Source organism: Cucurbita pepo, chromosome 17 (assembly GCF_057944985.1).
Source record: "Cucurbita pepo subsp. pepo isolate OVF chromosome 17, ASM5794498v1, whole genome shotgun sequence".
Classification (NCBI taxonomy): domain Eukaryota; kingdom Viridiplantae; phylum Streptophyta; class Magnoliopsida; order Cucurbitales; family Cucurbitaceae; genus Cucurbita; species Cucurbita pepo.
The window spans coordinates 1054952-1073937 of NC_141814.1; the positions used below are offsets into that span (position 1 = coordinate 1054952).

Consider the following 18986-nt stretch of genomic DNA (forward strand, 5'->3'; position numbering starts at 1 on the left):
ATGAATTAACTTTTAAATTAATACGTTCCATTAAAACATAAATAGGGACTACAACATAAATAATGAGGAACATCAAGTCATTTATTACAACGTAATACAATTTCAACAAAAGATTCAACTTGAAACTGCTTATGCAACTGAAAAGTGAAACCATAACAGATTCAGATTGATTCACCGGAATAAGATATCGTGTAACGTGACCTTACTATGACAAACACAACTCGAAAATGCAAACTAGAGGTCGACGCAAAGGTAGGAAATAACCGAGCCTGCACGTCTTTTTGTTCGCTCGCTCACCTTCCATTTCTCGACCAGAATTTTCTTTACGCTTGGGCAGCTGGAAACGACAGTGGCGACGCCAGCTGCGGTGATGCCAGGACAATAGACCATTTGACAGGATTCAAGCATGGTGCATCTCTTCACTAAATGCATTAAACCAGCATCGGTTATCTGGTGACAGTGAGACAGTACTATGTCCTTAAGCAAAGGGCAGCCTTCCCCTAACTCGGCCATTGCCATATCCCCCAAGTTCTGTCCACAAGTATAAAATATGAGCTCGAAATTCAAAACATGTATGTATTAATAGAGATTATGAGTGGGGTATTTTTCGGGCAGATCGACCAACAAACAATATAACCAAACTAGCAGATGGTATAGGGATCGAACAATATACAATGGCTCGATTACTTTAGAACTCAATAACACAGTTGTACAACCTATAAAACAGGTGTAAGGTTGTCGATGTGCTCGCCCACTTCCTAAATTTTTCGCTAAAAGAGAAATGTGTTATAATTCGAGCATCTGAGGAATTTTTCTTGCAAGAAAAGTGTGAGCATTTGGAGGACAAAGTTCTTTCCATACAACCCATCTTAATGAAACTAGTGCGTGCAAAAGGAGAGATTAATGTTGTACACGATTGCATTATTTCGTGAACATCGTCTAAAATGTTATTTTTCACTCCTACCTTGAGAGAGAGAGGGAGGGACATACCTCGAGAACGCTCACGTCCAAGTAACTCAATTGAGGACAACCTCTAGCAATGGCTACAAGTCCCGCATCACCGATGCGATGGCACCCACTAACATTCAGCTGCTGAAGGGAACAACCCTTGCCAATGGCAATCAGCCCCTCATCACCAACCCTAGAAATTAAAATCATAAGGTTTGAGGGAAAGAAAAAAAACCAAACAGGGGGAGGATAAGAATGTACCTGTCACAAAATCTGAGGCTCAAATCTGTGAGGAATTTGCAATTCTCGCCAATAGCTACAATTCCTGCATCCCCAATCTAGCTTAAAAGAAAACACTTCATTAACAATTCCTTCCCACTAGAGAGTCAATACATAGTGCAGAATGAATAAAGCCCAACGGATCCAACTTGTTTTACTAAGCGAGGGAAATGCTTTCTCACAAATAATATTCTTAATTAAGACATAAATAGAATATCAATCAGACTAATATGGATATATTTTTCTTAAAATGCTGGAGTAGAGAGAGAGAGACCTCATAACATCGACGAATATGGAGTTTCTTCAAATTTCTGCATCCTTTTGCTATGCCACATATCGCTTCATCTCCAATTCTCGAGCAATCTACCAAGTGGAGTGCTTGTAAGAACTTGCAACTTTGACCAATTCCAAGAAGACCAGAGTTAACAATCTTTTGGCAGTACAGCAAAGCCAATTCAGTTAGCTGGCTGAAAAAAGGAAGCAGCGAAGAGAGATTCAATCAATAAAAATCAGTTAATCATCGGGGGGGGGGGGGGGGGGGGGGGGGGGGGGGGGGGGGTAAGTACCCCCGTAATGCACCAATCAAACACTTATCATAATAACTCCATAATAGACCCCACAGCAAGGAGGGTAATGCATGTATTGCAGATGATAAATCTAGACAGTACATCCATTTGAATACTCAAGAACGATTTTCAAAAGGAGTTGAAAAGAAACAATACTGGCAAGATTTTCCGATGGCTTCTAGTCCCAAGGATCCAATGTTGTGGCAGCCGTTAACTTCAAGATGTGTTAGTCCTTTACAACCAGCTGCAACTGCATCCAAGCCTATATCGCTCAGGAAATAGCAATCACTTAGAGTGAGATTTTTTAACTTCTTGCAGCCTACTCCAATGGCACGTAGTCCCCTAAATCATAAGAAAAATGTGGGAGGGTAAACAAATTAATAATGCTGAGATCAAGATTCTTCCGGATGCTAGTGCCTCTCATCCATTAATGCACACGTAATTTTGACAAGAATATATCAGGCATAATGTTCGGTGCTCAATGAAGCCGAGGCTGTATTATCATCCCCATCTTAAATCAAGGGGCGATCCCAGAAGCGTAATTCCTTTGCCTTCAACTAGGCAGCAGCTTGCTCAAAAAAAGCTATATCATCACAAAAAATGAGGTCTCTGTGTTGGGAGAAACAATGAATGTTCTAAAATTTTCTATTTAAAAGAATCTTACTTGTCGGTAAATTCTTGAAAACTGTATAAAGCCAATAATTCCAGTGAAGGACATAAGGAGCCTACAGCTACCAAAGCTTCATCTGTGACATTTGTACACTGTAGCTTCAAGACTTTCAAAAGTGGGCATCCTTGGGCTACAGAAAGCACTCCTTTGTTGTGGATAATTTCCGAATCTAGTGACATAGACTCCAGATATTTGCAGTGCATACCCACAGCTTCTAATGAGACATCCGTTATTTTGGCACAGGCTGTAATACCAAATGTTTTCAATGATTTCCCACAACCACGTGCTAATTCAACCAAACCAGTATCAGTCAACCCTTCACAAAAACGCAAATTTACATCTTCAAGTTGTTTACAGAATTCCCCAACTGCAGCAACACCTTGGTCCCCAACATAGCAACCCTAGAAAATATCAGAACTTAAATACTTTTCAGAAAGAACATTACATATAGTAACCTTCAGACAAAGAAGCGTGGGTGTAATGCATTGGGGAAACTATGATTATTATAAATAGAACTTAGAAGCGTCCTGACATAGGAAGTCTTAAAATAAATTCAGGTTCAGCCAAGCTAGACTTCAGCTAGCAATTCCAGGTGAAGAAAACCCATATCGTTAAAAAATTAGACACAGAAAAACATTCAGCTAATATGTAAAGCCATTATTCACATAAAAGAACTTGTGACGGCAGTACTTGAATAAGAGACGATCATGTATATGCAGGTTGGGCCATCTGCCTTTTCTAAACCCATTTGGATATCTAAAATTCTAAATGACACCATGTAAGGACGGACATGCCACACTAGGCCACCTTCCTACCTTCTGTCACCAATTGGTTAGGCGTCACCCTTCATGGACACCCACAATTAGAAACCAAGAAGGTAAAAAACAAAAAAGAAAGTGCATGACATGCCTACCACTGGTAATGAGCTTCGAAAAGATAATAACAGAATGCCGTAGATTTGCAACAGTAACAGACCAGGGGCATAATTCTCAATTATATGGGTTTTTTTAATATAAAAAAGGTTCATTAAATGTATTGTAGCATATCAAAATTAGGAAACTAAACATTAAAAATTCACGTTTCACTGATTTAGGGAATTTTCTTCCTTGAAATAGGAAACTAAACAAAGAATTACCTGTAGATCCAGCGACTTCAAAAACCTACACTTCTCAGCAAGGGATGTTAAACCCTGACTTGAAATGTTAGAGCACCAAATTAAGCTCAGTTTCTCCAGGTTTGGAAAACCTACGGAGAGAGCAATTAGCCCAGCATCTGACAGATAAGAAGACTCCAGCGCACCTTCAGCCCCAGTATTATCAGTTGCATGGTGTGAGTTAAATGGCAAGCACATGACTTCATTGCGACGTCTTCTTCCCTGCATAGACATTACCAGTAAAATTCTGACAAGATCTTTGAGATGCTTTGATTCAATTTGAACCTTAAAAACTTTAGTTTCATTAAATTAAATCCTAAACTTGAGCGAGAAGTGGAATTAATATCCGCTTCTCAAAATCAAGCTAAAAGATGACCCAATAACAAATGATATATCATACAAAACTCAACCAACACAATATCCTAAATCCAGACAACTTAGTAGTTATAAGAACATTCAGACCCAGCACGTGGAAACCTTGCTGCAACAAAATCGGCACCTGAGAAATAGAAAATGCCACATCTATCTGTCTATCTAGAAGATAGTAACTCAACAAACAAAGTTAATTTCATTCAAGTTTAGGGTTTGATTATATGGAATTAATATTTCAAAGTCTTTACTCATACAAGTTTAATAGTGAATTTCTCCTCCCTGAATAAGACTTTTTCCTGAGCCCTCAGGTCTAAAAGAACAGTTGACCTAAATCAAATGCGTACAATCGCCTATGTAACATCAAACCACTCTGCCAATTTCCTTTCTCCTTTTCCCCTTACCTAAATTCACACCACTGTTTCCCAACAATACTTTTTGATATAGTCATATTCCAGTTCACTCTCCAGAACACTCGATAAGCGAATCAAATACTCCAATTACACATAATACACGCGTAAAATCAAACCAACACACAAAATTCCATTTCTAAACACATCAAACTGAAAATTAGCATCATCCACAAACCTAATTGAATTTCAAGTAGGCAATCGAAGTGAACATTGATGGCTTACTGAATGAAGGGGGAGAGAAATCGCCAGGCGTTCGTCAATGTGGACATTTCTGATATTGACGAAACGGCGAGCAAGGAGCTGAACAAAGAGCTCGGGACTACCAGTTGCGCCAATTCGTAGAGTGGTTCGGCTGAGTCGCTCGAGTTTGAGCCAACGCTTGCAGACGAGAGAACAAGCATCGCGACTCAGCTTGGAGTCAAGGCACCGGAAGATCTCAATGATCAGCTCATCAGGAAGAATGGTATTGATCCAAGCATGGCCTCGCATTGTGTATGAACTCTCAATCTCTTCGCTGATGAAATTTGAAAGCGAAATTCGTTGACATCAGAGATAAAACAGAAATAAACGTCGAGGAGGTAAATCGGAGGAAGGCCTTTATAGTTGGAGGATCGGTGGAGAGGGAAAGGAGTGATTTACCATAATACCCCTTGTCTATGTTGATAACTACCATGCAAGCCAATGTCCACGTGTCTTCGCCTAGTAACTTTCCCTTTCATCCCAGCCCATAGAATTCTCATTGAAAATTCAATTTTTTATTTCTTTGAAATATTTGGGATTTTTATTATTGCCTAAATTATAAAAACAAACCTTCTAATTTTCCCTTTATTAAAAAAAATAATCTGATTATTTTTTAAAAAATGGTTTAATATTTATTTTTGTTTACAGTATAAAAGCACGTGGGGCTAATAAAATAAAAATAAAAAATAAAAATAAAGGACGACGAAAATCGTTATTCGTTAAGTAAACCAATAATACATGAAAATATTGAAAAATGGTGGGAAACGACGTCGCTTTGGTTCTGTCCATGATAGGATCATCAAATTCCTTAAACCAAACAGGCCGATTGTTCTTCCCTCGTCCAGTTCCATCGTTGATTTCGTAAGCATACGCCATACTCGGGAACACTAAAGCAACGTTTTTCTTTTTCGTTGATTTGATTAAAGAAAAGAAAATGTGAATGTTTGGTGAAGATTCCGTCAGAATTTTACCTGAAGAATCGAATACGGAAACAGCAGAGAGGAAGGTTTAGAAAAAGTCTCCGAACAATGGTGCTTCTGCTTTGATTCGTTGTGTTTCTGCAAATTCTGAAGGATTCAGAGAGGATCGTTTGAGAAAAAGTTGAGGAAAACGACGGAAGGATCTTGATCTGTGCTAAAGATCATGTCGTTCTCATTCTTCAAGCCGTCGAGGCCTAGAACCCCGCAGGAGGTGGTCAAATCCATTAAGGAAAGCCTCATGGCCCTGGATACCAAGACCGTCGTCGAAGTTAGAGCTCTCGAGAAGGTTAGTCTCGATTCCTCAAATTCGCTCACTATTTGAGCAATTTTTCTTTCGGAAATTCTAGGTTTAAGAGAATTGTTTGATGGAATTGCTTTGTCTATGAATTAGAGGTTAATTGAATATACGAATGATCCTTTGCGTCAGGCCATGGAAGAAGTTGAGAAGAACTTTATAACTATGAGATGTATGCTTATTGGAGATGCGGAGGTTGAGCCCATTGCGGAACAAGTTTCACAGCTAACGCAGGAGATATGTAATGAGTGTGTCATCGATCTTCTAATTCACAAGCTGCCTGTTCTTGGATGGGAAGTAAGTTATTTCCTACATTTCTCACAGTTGATCGCCTGGCAAAACGTTTATCTTAATCAATCTTCAGTTTGACAATGTTTTTCAATGTAGGCAAGAAAGGACCTTGTGAATTGTTGGTCCATATTGTTGAAACAAAAGGTTGGCTCCACTTATTGCTGTGTCAACTACATTGAGAACCATTTTGAGTTGCTAGATTTTCTCGTTGTGTGGTAAGTTTAAGAACATCACTTTCTGTGAGTTAGTTCATATCTGTGTCAAGTCATGATATTAACCTGCGGATTAGCGTGGTTGCGAACATAATCCTTATTTCTTTGACCAATTATACCATTTTGTATAATTTCCAATATGTGTTCGCCGTTTCCTTTTTGTACAAGTGCAATGCTACCGTTTGAACTCTGCTTACGCTTATCCGATGCTTGTTACACGCAGCTACGACAACAAGGAAATTGCCGTAAACTGTGGAAATATGTTGAGGGAATGCATCAAATTCCCAACCCTCGCAAAGTAAGAAGCACGCTCTCTCTCTTTTTGCTTTCACAATGATCGTCGAGATTTCGGCAATGTGCTAAAGTTGATGCTAATTCAGAATGTATGAATGGCAATACTAAAATGCAGTGAAGCTCCATGATTGGTCTTTGATGACAATATTTTTTGCTCATATTTTGGGCATGCATCTACATTCTGGGAACCTTATGCTTACATATTTGACTATTTTTCTCCTTCAACTTTTGGCATTAACTCATTTAATAATGCATAACCTAATTCATAGGAGCAGCTCTCCTGTTTGTATTTACGTTGCCCCAGCATTCAAGATTTTCTTTTGGATTTTCATGTTTCTTAAATCCATTTTACTGTGAACCTTACTTGGAATATAAAAATAACTCTATTGAACATGTGCCCCCATTTTATAATGAAGTACCTTATGGATTTGAACCGAAGATTACGCATGTGACATCTTTTAGAGAATTAACTGTGTAGTTTTCGAAACATTACAAGTTATTGTTATTGTGGCTCTCATTGGTTGACGGGAAACTCTTATAGAGGTTCATTTCTTCACAGTTTCCTTTTGTAGTGATTTCTCAGATACATATTAGAGGCTGCAAGTTTCGAATTGTTCTTCAAGTTTGTGGAGTTACCAATTTTTGACGTCGCATCGGATGCATTTTCTACATTCAAGGTGAGACATAAGTTGCTGGTATTACGTTTTCTTTACACGTAATGCAAAATGCGTTCGATTTGATATCCATAGTGCAAACTTGAAACATGTACATTTCTGGCAGGACCTGCTTACCAAACACGAAAATATAGTTTCCGACTTTTTGAGTGCTCATTATGATGAGGTATGCTGCTTTTCTTTGGATAATTTTTACTTTTAGCCCCTTAATCTCTTTCCTTTGAATGTACTGATTCTCATACTTTCATTTGTTTCATCTCCATTCTTTTGTAACTGTTTGAAACCCAATGTTAGTTAAAAGCAATGAAATCCAAGGACTAGATTTCCAATTCGATCTTTGTAGTGCTGGTTGTAATTAAAATAGCAACAGTTATGATATGGCCTAGAGTCCTGCTTGTCTGGCATCAAAGTATAGAATATATCCCAAATAGCTATTTATATATGATTTTTTAGAACTCCATTTTTGTTCATATCATGAGAGATTATTTTCCAGTTCTTTGACAGATATGAAAAACTCCTGACTTCTTCGAATTATGTAACTAGAAGACAGTCATTGAAGGTTCGTTCTCCGAACGGCTCTTTTAATCTCCTTTTATATGACTAAATACGTAATTATGGGATATTCTGGTGACAAATGTTTTTTTTTTTTTTTTTTTTTTTGAGCTTAGCTTTTATCAGAATTCTTATTGGAATCTCCGAATTCCCAAATAATGAAGCGTTACATTCTAGAAGTTCGGAATTTGAAAGTAATGATGACTCTATTAAAGGTAATGTAATGATTAATTGACCACGTTTTGTGTTTTTTCAATTTGTACATCAGTTGTTGCTAGTATTATTTTCCATGGATTCTCAACTTTTTTCCATTTTCTTTACTTTTCCGAGCAGGATTCTAGCAAGAACATCCAACTGTCTGCTTTCCACATATTCAAGGTGATGTATTTTGCTCTTATATTGGACTTCCCTTACTCATTACCTTGTTGAAGGATCTATTGCCGTCATGGTTGCCTTTTCTTTGCATCTTGCTGGTTTAGCAACCTGCCGGCTGCAACACCTTTAAAATGGTTCAAAAAGTTCTGTTGGTATGTAGTGGCACCAAACATGGCATGAACTTCAATAGACGTTTGAATTTTGAATTTCTTTGTTAATGCTTGGGATCTCAAGGTCTCACTCGCCACATTATGTTCATTGGTCCATTCCCACTAATTTCCTAAGAGTGTGGCAACCTCTCCCTAGTAGACGCATTTTAAAATCTTGAGGGGAAACCAGAAAGGGAGAGCGCAAAGAGTACAATATTTGCTAGTGGTGGGCTTGGACTATTACAAATGGTATCAAAACCAGACATTGAGAAGTATGCCAGCGAAAACGTTGGGCCCCCAAAAGGGGTGGATTGTGAAATCCTACATCGGTTGGAGAAGAGAATGAAGCATTTCTTATGAGGGTGTGGAAACCTCTCCCCCTAGTAGACACATTTTAAATCCTAGAGAAGAAGCCCGAAAAGAGGACAATATGCTAGCAGTGGGCTTGGCCTGTTACACCTTGCTATAAAAAAAATCTTACTCATGGTGATGTGAACGTTTGAGATTTCTTGATATTTGATGACGACTCTAGATTATAAGAGCAAATGGAAATATTTTATAAGAGCAAATGGAAATATTTTATAAGAGCAAATGGAAATATTTAAAACATGAAGAAGGCAATTGGTTTTGTTGATCAAATGCAAACCTTTGTGACTTATTATATGGGACAGTATATGATAACTATAATGTGGATGATTTGGTCCTATTATTTTGCAGGTTTTTGTTGCTAATCCTAATAAGCCACGTGAGATCAAGGTTATCGTAGCAAAAAACCACGAAAAGCTTCTGGAATTGCTTCACGATCTTTCTCCTGGGAAAGGTTCTTAGTTTAAGATGGGCAGCATTATATTTTCTCTTCTTAATAGCTTGTAGAACTAGAAACATGGCAGGCTAGTTGAATTCATCGTTGCGTTCGATTTACAGGTGCCGAAGACGAACAGTTCGAAGAAGAAAAGGAGTTGATTATCAAAGAAATAGAGAGAGTTTCACGCTTGCAACATCTTACTGGTTGAAGCCATTGTTCTCCCACGTCGTGCCTTTATCCCCCAAAACTATGGCTCCTGTTGAGTGAGTTTGCATTTAAAATGCAGGAGATGTTTGATTATTTGTGGAAGTACAAGTTATTAATGTATAAATAATTCTCTTTAACAGTGTACTGCGAAACATTGTTGCAAATTGAAGGTGTCTGTAATTATTATTGCGTGGAGGCACTCTTTAGCCCAGAAATTGCTTGGTTATCTCTAAAATATTAATCATTCAACATTCTTCTAAGTCAAATGTTTTTTGTTTTTTGTTTTTTTTTCTTTTTAACCGCATTTATTTTTGCAAGATCAACACAGGAATTTTCACGATAATTCATGGAGGTTCGAGCTTTCCATGATTTTTTTTTTTTTCATTTTTTTATTATATATATATATATATTTGTTTCAAAGATTTTTTAAAGAAAGGTTTATATTTTCTAATATAATTTATATTTAAATATGTAAAACATCTTACTTAGATCCAATAATATTACAAACAATGTTCTAACATTACTTCTAAACATTCAAATTTTAATATTATATATTTTTTACACTTAATTCAAATTTTAATATTATATATTTTTTACACTTAATTCAAAAATATAATTATGTAATGGAAAAAAAAAATTGGAGATTACCCCAATTTTTCGAGTTAAATGAAAATCTCTAATTAAACTAATGACTCAACTAATTTAATATATTCTCTCAACTAGAAATTTTCTTACTTGTTCAATTTGTAATGAATCTTTTCTTACTTGTTCAATTTCTAATGAATGAATGACTCAACTAATTTAATATATTCTCTCAACTAGAAATTTGAGAAATTTTCTTACTTGTTCAATTTGTAATGAATCTTTTCTTACTTGTTCAATTTCTAATGAATGAATGACTCAACTAATTTGATATATTCTCTCAACTAGAAATTTTCTTACTTGTTCAATTTGTAATGAATCTTTTCTTACTTGTTCAATTTGTAATGAATCAAGATAACCATTCGTTCCGTTCTTCTACGTGAGAGAGGTTGATTGGAATTGTTTGAGCAAGTCACGTAATCGTAGACCTCTTGCCAATTGATTCTGGGTAGCTTTATTTTGATTCTGGGTAGCTTTATTGAGATCAGCGACAAATGTGTCAAATTTTAAGAGTTGGTATTAAAAGAAGACCGATCAAATATTCTTTTTAAGGAATCATTTTGATTGCAAAATCTTCACTAGAAGGAGAGTTCAGAAAAGGCTGAAATTTCAAGGGTAAGAATTTAAAAGAATTGAGCTAAATTATCGTTTTTCCAATTACAGCACAAAATCGAACATCACAAGGGCAGTTCTCAATCTTCACGCCAATTAATCATATGAAAATGCTTAATTTACAAACAAGGTATATATATATAACTCAGTTTAGCTGGACAAATTGAACTAAATTATCAAACTTCATTCAGTCACAATAAAAACTAAAAGCCAACATGAAAATGCTTCAGAGTATTATGTACCTTCCTTTCTTTTTCTTTTTCTACCAACAATTATTTCAATCAGACATATATGAGTGATGGAAAGCTTGAAGTGAGGTACAGAAAACTTTGTCCGCCTAATTGTCTCCCTGTCTCAGCATCCGCAAAATGGTCAGGAACAAGTTCAGGATATCTAGATACAGAGTGACTGCAGCCCATATGTAATCATCATATGTAAAACGCTTGATCAGATTGTCCGTATCATATATAATGTAACCCGAGAAAATTATCGCACCAATTCCACCGTAAACTGCTGTGGAAGTAGGACCAAGAGGGAAGAATGCCTACAATACGAAACATAGCATACACTTATGAGTTATGAAGATAATGTTGTTAATGATTCAATCGAAGTTCTGTTTTATAACCATTTAGTTCTTGAAAATTATGTCGTTCGTTTACCGAGGTTTTCATCCTTTTTAAACGAAACATTTGAAATCCTATCCAAATTCAAAAAACAACTTGAACTTTAAAAACCCTTGTAAAACGTAGCAAAACAAACAAACACGAGTAGTGCTCGTGTTTATAAGTTTAATTTTCGAAGTCCAAAAACTAAACATATGGTTATCGAACGGAACATAAGATTTTAAAGTTCTCTCAACTTTTCCCGCTAGATTAAGCTAAGCTAAATTGTAAAATTTCTACCCCTCCTGGCATTGACAAGGTGCTAGTAAAAAATATAGAAGTAGAGTCACTAGAACCAGTGTTGAGTTGACTATGAAGTAGTAGTGAAGGGGCAGTAAATGACCTGAATGAAGCTAGTGAGGAGGAGGATCATTAGGGCAGTAAACAAAAATGGTCCAAGATAGCTGAAATCTTTGCCCTTCTTTGAGGCCCAGAATGTGTACCCAGTTAAGGAAGAAACAACAGCTGAGGTCAAAATTAGTGCTTCAAGCACAATCCTTCCTGCAAGCACCATCACAAAATCACATTTTTTATCAATACCAGCACAATTAACCATGCTTACATCTAATCAGCAAGGCTGAACAATTTACTGTACTTATACTAACCATCAGTGTTAGCGCAGCTAACGCCAACCGTGAGGCTAAGTGTAGCCGTAAAAAGTCCGAGGAAGACAAGGTTCAGAGGGTGCTTCTGCCTGTAAATGTACATTGGCCATAATACTGCAAAGATTTGGAGTTATTGGAAGATATTGAACTATGGTGCTAACTCAAACGAAAGAATCAACATGAAGTAATTCATAGAATAAGAAAGCTTTTTAGAAATGGTCCACCAGTCAGTGATGAATTCAACAAGATAATTACCCTTATATCAAATAATGGAAATCAATGATGAATCATGATAAACATTTGAACTTATAACTGTTTTTAGCATTTAAGATTTATTTTTATGGAAGACTGTTCAAATCATTTCATAAAAGAAGCAAGAACTCTATAACGGAATCCATTTGATCATCAAATTTTAAGGACCCCTAAACTTGTCATTTGTTGATTTTCACCCTGTGATTTCAACATGATCATCAAAAACTGAAGCCTAAACTCATAAGCATGTTGCATGTTTTACCCTCTACTCAATTTTCATTGATTCACTCACAAATTTAACCCAAAAAAATCCGAAGAATATCCAGAATTAGTGTAGATTAAGATTGCAACGCTGTCCAAGTTTGAGGTTTGAAGTTTGAAGTGAAATCGGATGAAATTGAAAGTTCAGGATGAAAATTGATTTTTTTTTTCCGTCATTAACGTTTGATTTGTTGCTCTTGCTTCAAAATGAAGTAAAAGCTAATTCCATCCACAAGTATTCTTCTGAACAAATAAAAGAATCTCAGAGTACATGAACAATCAGGTACATGATTGAAGAAATTTTTTTTTGTCGTTGATCTACAAAAAATAAGGACGCCAATTTCATAAGACCGAAAAGGAAAAGCCGTGTCAATGAGTCCTTAATCGACATCCCAAATTCCGATCCACATAATTCATGAAATAAAAAAAAAAAAATGCACAATAAAATTTATCCGCACAAGAACCATAAAAAGAAAATCCAGAACCGATTAACGAATATAAAACAGCGACCATTGGACTGCGATTCCGAAATGATTGACTTACAGATTAGGGGAAGGAAGCAGAGGAACAGAAGAAGACCAGAATTTCCCCGGAGAAGGTCGTTGATCGGAGAGTATAAAACGGTAACGGAGGAGACAAGGGTGGTGAGAACGATCTGCGCCGCAAGAATTCCGTACACCTTACGGATGAAACCCCATCGGAGCTGATTTTCGCCATAGCTCAAACCTGGATACAAGGTCTCCCCTGATTCTAGGTCTACTTCTCCACCCTTGTTACTCACGCCCGTGTACCCGTACATCTCTTCGTTTTGCGCTCGAAAATTCTCTCCCTGATTTTCTGCGGAAAATTTTCTGTCAAAACAGTTGTTTTTAGGAGGCCACCACCATCACCAATAAGAATGCCGACTGAGTCATAGTTTTGATCAAGTGACGAGTTTGTGACGCTTGAGCATCACAGCCTTCTTCTGGTCGTTGGATAGAAAGAAAAACTGCGTGTTGCTGTATTGTTCTGACGGTCGAGATCTTCACGCGTGACTTAACGGTGACTTTTCATTTCAATTCTCATCTTTGAGTTTTGAATTTTTTACTAATAAATTATTCCTTTTAAAGAAACTTTTTTTTATAAATAATTTTTTTTTCGTTATAATCTCTATTAAAAAATATAAAACGTTTTAATAAATTCAATAATATTAGGTAAAATAATAACTAAAAAAATATGATTATTTCAAATATTTATGATATTTTTAAATTATAAATTAAATCCACACACCGGGCGACTTTGTCTTTAATTACATTAATAGTAACTAAAAGTCAACTTGATGCCCATTTCTCTTTCATATTTATTTATTTATTCTTAGTTCATATTTATTTATTTATTTAAATTTTTTTTCCAAATATTTTTTAACCAATTTTAATAATTGGGAAAGTTTCAAAAGTAGAAAACTAGTATTTAAAAATTATGACTAAATTAATAAAAAAATATTTTAAAAGTTTCAATAATATCTTTAAAAAAAATCTAATATTGGTTCAAAAATACTCTAAAAATTTAATTAATACTCTTCAATTTTTTTAAAAAAAATTCAAAAATATTCTTACCGCTAATACCTTGTTTAAAAAATACCCATAAATTTTCAAAAATAACATTAACAATAAGTTCATGAGTATTTTGAAAACACGATACCAATAATGACAATATTTTCAACAACAGTATTTTTTTTTTTTTTAATTTTACGAATATTATTGAAAAATTTAAAAGTTCAAAAATATTTTTGAGACAAAGTGTAAATTTCAAGAGTATTACTGAAAAATTTTAAAGTTTAAAAATATTTGTGAGACAGATTGTAAATTTCATACTGTTTTTTGTATTTTTGTGTTAATTTAGAGAAAAATTAAACTAAGATTTCAAAATATTAATAAACGAGCTTAAATAAAATAAATAAAATAAAATAAAGGCCTGAATTGTTGCTTCCACCTAAAAAAAAAGATTTTGAAACATATTATTTTCCTAGATTAAGAGAGAATTTTCCATTGTCTTACCAAATTAATAAAGATCTTCGCTTTCAAAATTTTACAATCAAGGGAGCAGAGGAACACCCTTCTGGACTCTCAAACCCTGTATGATTCGAATCCACCAAATCAACTTTAATGCCCATATACCAAAAATCTTTAGAGAACGCATTTATTTCCACCTGCCAAACCAAAAATCAAAGATCACCTCAAAGTTTCATCAATTTAGAGAACGTTTGTCTCGCGATAGTAATAAGACGTTTAAAGTCGACAGCATCAAGTCGGTATAACGTATGTTGTTACAGTACAGTAGAAATCTAAGTTGGTATAATCGATATTTTAGTTCGTTTGTGTGAGTTTCATGGGAATTTACGAACTCATATACTAACATAAAATCCAACATTTAGACTCCATTTGATGATCATGTATTAAATAAGGTGAAAAGCTTGCCAAGAACTTGTGGAGGGAAACGAGCAAATTTTTCGAAGAGCTAGAATAGTTATTAAACGGGACCTAAGATAGCGTTAGAGAGACTCACATCGAATTGTTAGATAGCAAAAAGTGGATGAAGGTATCAGATGATGACTTTTTCAAAGAAAACAGAAGCACTGATGACACCAATCAGGCACAACAGGGAGAGAATATTTGCCACTCTGCTTGATGAGTTTGATAAGAAATACAGCTTATGACTGCTGCTATCCCCTCGGAAACCTCTTACAATCATTGCCTGCAGCATAAGTCAATGAATCAAAGTTTGTTCGACATAAACGAAAATGCAACAAAAAATTTCAAAAGATGAGCTGAAAGGCATAGAGATACAAATTTAAAAGAACGAAGGGCGATTCTTAGGGTGCTTATTACAATAGCTCAAGGCATCTCTACATTCAGGTAATCGTTCGGTATGGATTTCGTACAAGAAGACAAGTTTAAGGAATCGATAAACTCGTAAATGAGCTAATACCAGTACATTGGAAGCACATCCATAACATAAACAGATAAATCGAGAATTGAAAGTTTAAAAGCAAGTAACAACATATGATCATGATAGTCATTTCTACTCTATTCTTTTAATAACCGAGGGCAGGATGTGGGAGTTCCATTCCTTACATTATGCTCATGGCCCATTTTTGCTATTTTATAGTGTGATTATTATAAACAAAAACCAAATATTTATCACTTAGGAACCAGGATGTGAGGATGTGAGATCCCTAGTAGGTGCGTTTTAAAAAATCTTGAGGGGAAGCCCGAAAGGAAACCCGAAGAGGACAATATCTGCTAGCGGTGGCCTTGGGCTGTTACAAATGGTATCAGAGCCAAACAACGGGCGAAGTGCCAGTGAGAACGCTAAGCCCCCAAGGGGATGGATTGTGAGATCTCTAGTAGATGCGTTTTAAAAACCTTGAAGAGAAGTCCGAAAGGGAAAGCCCAAAAAGGACAATATCTACTAGCAGTAGGCTCAGGCGGTCTAAATTATTAAGTTTAACTTGAGTATGAACCAAGACCTCATCTAAGAACCTTGGGGCATCTTGACAGCCAATATATATATATATATTTACATAAAAAAGTTTCATCTATGTATGAAATTTGCAATAGAAGGCAAAGCCCAAGGAGTTCTCCAATGGGTCAAAAGAGAAGAGAGATTGTAAAAGCTAAAAAGGGTGTGCATTTACACCAAGAATCTAAATAAGTCCCAAGAGAAAATTGATGATTCGAAACATAGCCTTTTGATAACACAGACTGCACACAGTAAATGACGAAATGCTCAGTTATATGAAGTGAATAGGTTACCTGAGAAATCTGCTCTGCATGGCTAAAAATATTTTTGAAAATGCGACGGAGATAAGTAAAGAAAACTGCACGGACAACCAAAACAAGTAAGCATTTCAATGATACAATGATTTTAAAGCAAAGCACTTTGAATGAAATGTGATATATTGGCATTAAAGTTAACATTGAAGATTATCAGCCTAGTGCTTTATAATTTGAATAATGAAATGCTTCAAATCAAGAAGCATTTGCACAATAAAATTTTGGGGAAAAAATATCGCCCCGAAGTTCCTCGGATAAAGCTGTTCTACATTAATATTTCTACGTCTACAAATCATGACAAGAGCTTCCCCATGCTATACAAGTATTCAACTAAGAAGGTTATGCTTTTGATGTATGCATGTTGCCATTGTTACTCGATGCTTACCGTCAACCGACTCCATTGTGGTCAATAGTTCCCAGTTTATCCTGCGGGATACAACCCCTAACGCAACATTTCGAACCTGGCAGCAACATGGTAAGTTTCGTAAATGGCAAAAACATAACAAATGAGCCAATGAATGCCACTAAACAATCAATCTCTTACCTCATCAAACACCAGACTGACAAATCTCAAAGAAAGTAAAAGTGTAAGGGTGATTTCAGCAACTGGAACGCCGAAATACACCAAAGGAAGCATAAACCATCGAATGGCGAATGCAAGTTGCTCGGGGGCTGTGGTTGTGAGGCAGAGACTTGCACTTTGGAAGACCTTCAAGAACAATCAAACCAAACGAACCGATCCTTTCAGGTAACATAAAGCCGATTAATTCAGTTTAGTTGCACTTTCTTTTACCATAAATGAAGTGTTAAAGCAAAATCTAAGGACATTCAACTTACAACAAAAGTTAAACATGCTGATGTACTTGCTATTGACAAGCCCTTCCTCGTAAAAGTTAAAGGGCCAAGTTTTGCAATTAAATAAGAGTAACCTCCCGGAGATGCAGGAAGATCAGGCAATCCCATCATTCCAGGTGGAGGAGTTCTTGATTGGAGGAGGGATGGCACTCCATCTGCACCCAGCCCCAACATGATGAACAAAATTCCTGAGAGTAGAGAAACTCTTCCCAATTGATCCTAGAAAGTAAGAGAATCCCTCCACTGTTATCACATTGTTCCATCCAATGGAATGAAATGTAGGCCCTGATTTTCACTGACTGAAAGAAATATATGGATCATATAACGCGTTCGATCGAAATGTACCTTCCATAATTCGGTTGGAAGAGTCCATATGGATAGGAAAGCCAAGAAAATCACTAATCCAAAACGGATTGTGATGTTTGATCTCGCTGGTAAGACAACAAGAGCCAAAAGCCATATCTACCAAACAAAACGAGCAATCAACCGAGATTCATAGAACAAACAAAGGTACAGAGGAAGAATAAATTCATTACATATAGCATGATTAGTCAATTCTCAAAGCTTATTATCCAAGATTTTTGCATCGAAAAACTACAAAAATGAAATTACCAATTTGATTCGCGAGTCTACAGAGTGAAGAAACGTGACCGGCGACGAGATGAACTGGCTGATAGGGCTGGCGGTTGCACCGGCAATGCCGCGCAAGACTTTATCGGCGGCTAAAGCTCCCTTCGGCAGCCATTTCAGCCACTTCTCAGTTCCAGCATCATCACTCTTGGAAGCTCTAACAATAAAAAACGTCTTCCTCACTGGCTTAAGGACGATTTTCCAGCATCCAACTTTGCCTGAATTTAGGGCGGCTGAAAGTGAGGTAAATTTCGGGGCCACTAGGGATTTAGGAACATGAATGGGGGACGGAAGAGGATAGGTGACTGTTCGAAAAGAATTGTACGGAACGTTCATGGAGGACGAGTCGATGAAGAAGAAGAAGAAAGTGAGTTCGCTAATCGGGAGCTTGCGAACTATTCGGTGCCGTCGGATTTTTCCCCGGTATGCGGCGGCAATTCGCTCTCCGGCAATTCAGTGGGCTCTCTCGTTCGAACGTAGATAAGACGACAAATCGTCTCACCCAAATTCGTCCACCTGTCGTCTTCCTCTGACGTAAAATTGGACAATCTGATTGAACCGGCCGGTTCGATTTCAATTTGGTTTAATGTATTAAAAATATATATTTTTTAATTTTATTTCACTTGAGTGCAGATGACAACGATTTTTTTTTTTTTTTATTTCTGAACTAAAAAAAATTAAAATAACCAAATTAATTTAGCTAAATTAATAAAAAATGCATTAAAAAAGATTAACAAATATTCTTTTAATTTTAAAAAATGTTTAAAAAATATCTTGTAATTTTTAAGTTTTTTAAAGTTTCATTAATAACCAAGAGTTAAAAGGGTATTAATAAAAAAAATTTAATTTAAAATATTTTTTAAACAAAATACTAATTTCAATCTAAAACTAACGGTAAAAGTAATTTATAAAAGTTGAAGGATATTTTTTAGGCTAAAAATGTGGTAAAAATAACTTCTTTTTTTTTTAATCTTTTTGGGGTAAAATTTACTTTTTTTTTTTTTTTTTTACAAATTAATGTTTCAAAACGGGTGAGGGCTTGTTTTAACTTAAATAATAAATACTTATTTTATAACTACAAAAAAAGAAAAGAAAAAGAAATGGGCCAAAGGCCCACTTTACTCCCCGAAAAGCCCAAACATAAGGTAATTACCGGCCCAATCGACAGTTCGCGGGATGG

The 18986-nt window shown here is 35.9% G+C and overlaps 4 protein-coding genes across 5 annotated transcripts; 1 reads left to right on the forward strand and 3 right to left on the reverse strand.

Moving 5' to 3' along the window:
- Positions 1-60: 60 nt before the first annotated feature.
- Positions 61-4946, reverse strand: LOC111778955 (uncharacterized). Of its 2 annotated transcripts, none has more exons than XM_023658967.2 (8): positions 4621-4946; positions 3599-3838; positions 2458-2864; positions 1950-2135; positions 1502-1694; positions 1210-1286; positions 991-1141; positions 61-531 (listed from the first exon to the last, which is right to left on the reverse strand). In XM_023658967.2, the coding sequence occupies exons 1-8, from the start codon at positions 4885-4887 to the stop codon at positions 235-237; spliced, it is 1818 nt and encodes a 605-aa protein (XP_023514735.2). In that variant the 5' UTR covers positions 4888-4946; the 3' UTR covers positions 61-234. The 2 variants fall into 2 exon arrangements, with proteins under 2 accessions (XP_023514735.2, XP_086975221.1); XM_087119095.1 differs by having other exon boundaries at positions 4574-4712.
- A 528-nt stretch (positions 4947-5474) lies between these two features.
- On the forward strand, positions 5475-9636 carry LOC111779315 (uncharacterized). Its single transcript, XM_087119096.1, has 11 exons — positions 5475-5904; positions 6046-6210; positions 6301-6419; positions 6640-6714; positions 7294-7387; positions 7491-7550; positions 7878-7943; positions 8053-8151; positions 8270-8314; positions 9178-9280; positions 9385-9636. Exons 1-11 carry the CDS (start codon positions 5782-5784, stop codon positions 9471-9473), a joined length of 1038 nt encoding a protein of 345 aa, XP_086975222.1. The 5' UTR covers positions 5475-5781; the 3' UTR covers positions 9474-9636.
- A 1208-nt stretch (positions 9637-10844) lies between these two features.
- On the reverse strand, positions 10845-13386 carry LOC111779238 (BI1-like protein). The gene is made up of 4 exons (XM_023659345.2): positions 13050-13386; positions 11994-12107; positions 11732-11889; positions 10845-11270 (listed from the first exon to the last, which is right to left on the reverse strand). Exons 1-4 carry the CDS (start codon positions 13303-13305, stop codon positions 11064-11066), a joined length of 735 nt encoding a protein of 244 aa, XP_023515113.1. The 5' UTR covers positions 13306-13386; the 3' UTR covers positions 10845-11063.
- A 1042-nt stretch (positions 13387-14428) lies between these two features.
- On the reverse strand, positions 14429-18336 carry ABCI12 (cobalt ion transmembrane transporter). The gene is made up of 8 exons (XM_023657855.2): positions 17789-18336; positions 17522-17638; positions 17159-17395; positions 16866-17030; positions 16707-16782; positions 16301-16365; positions 15051-15239; positions 14429-14694 (listed from the first exon to the last, which is right to left on the reverse strand). Exons 1-7 carry the CDS (start codon positions 18140-18142, stop codon positions 15087-15089), a joined length of 1167 nt encoding a protein of 388 aa, XP_023513623.1. The 5' UTR covers positions 18143-18336; the 3' UTR covers positions 14429-14694; positions 15051-15086.
- Positions 18337-18986: the final 650 nt, after the last annotated feature.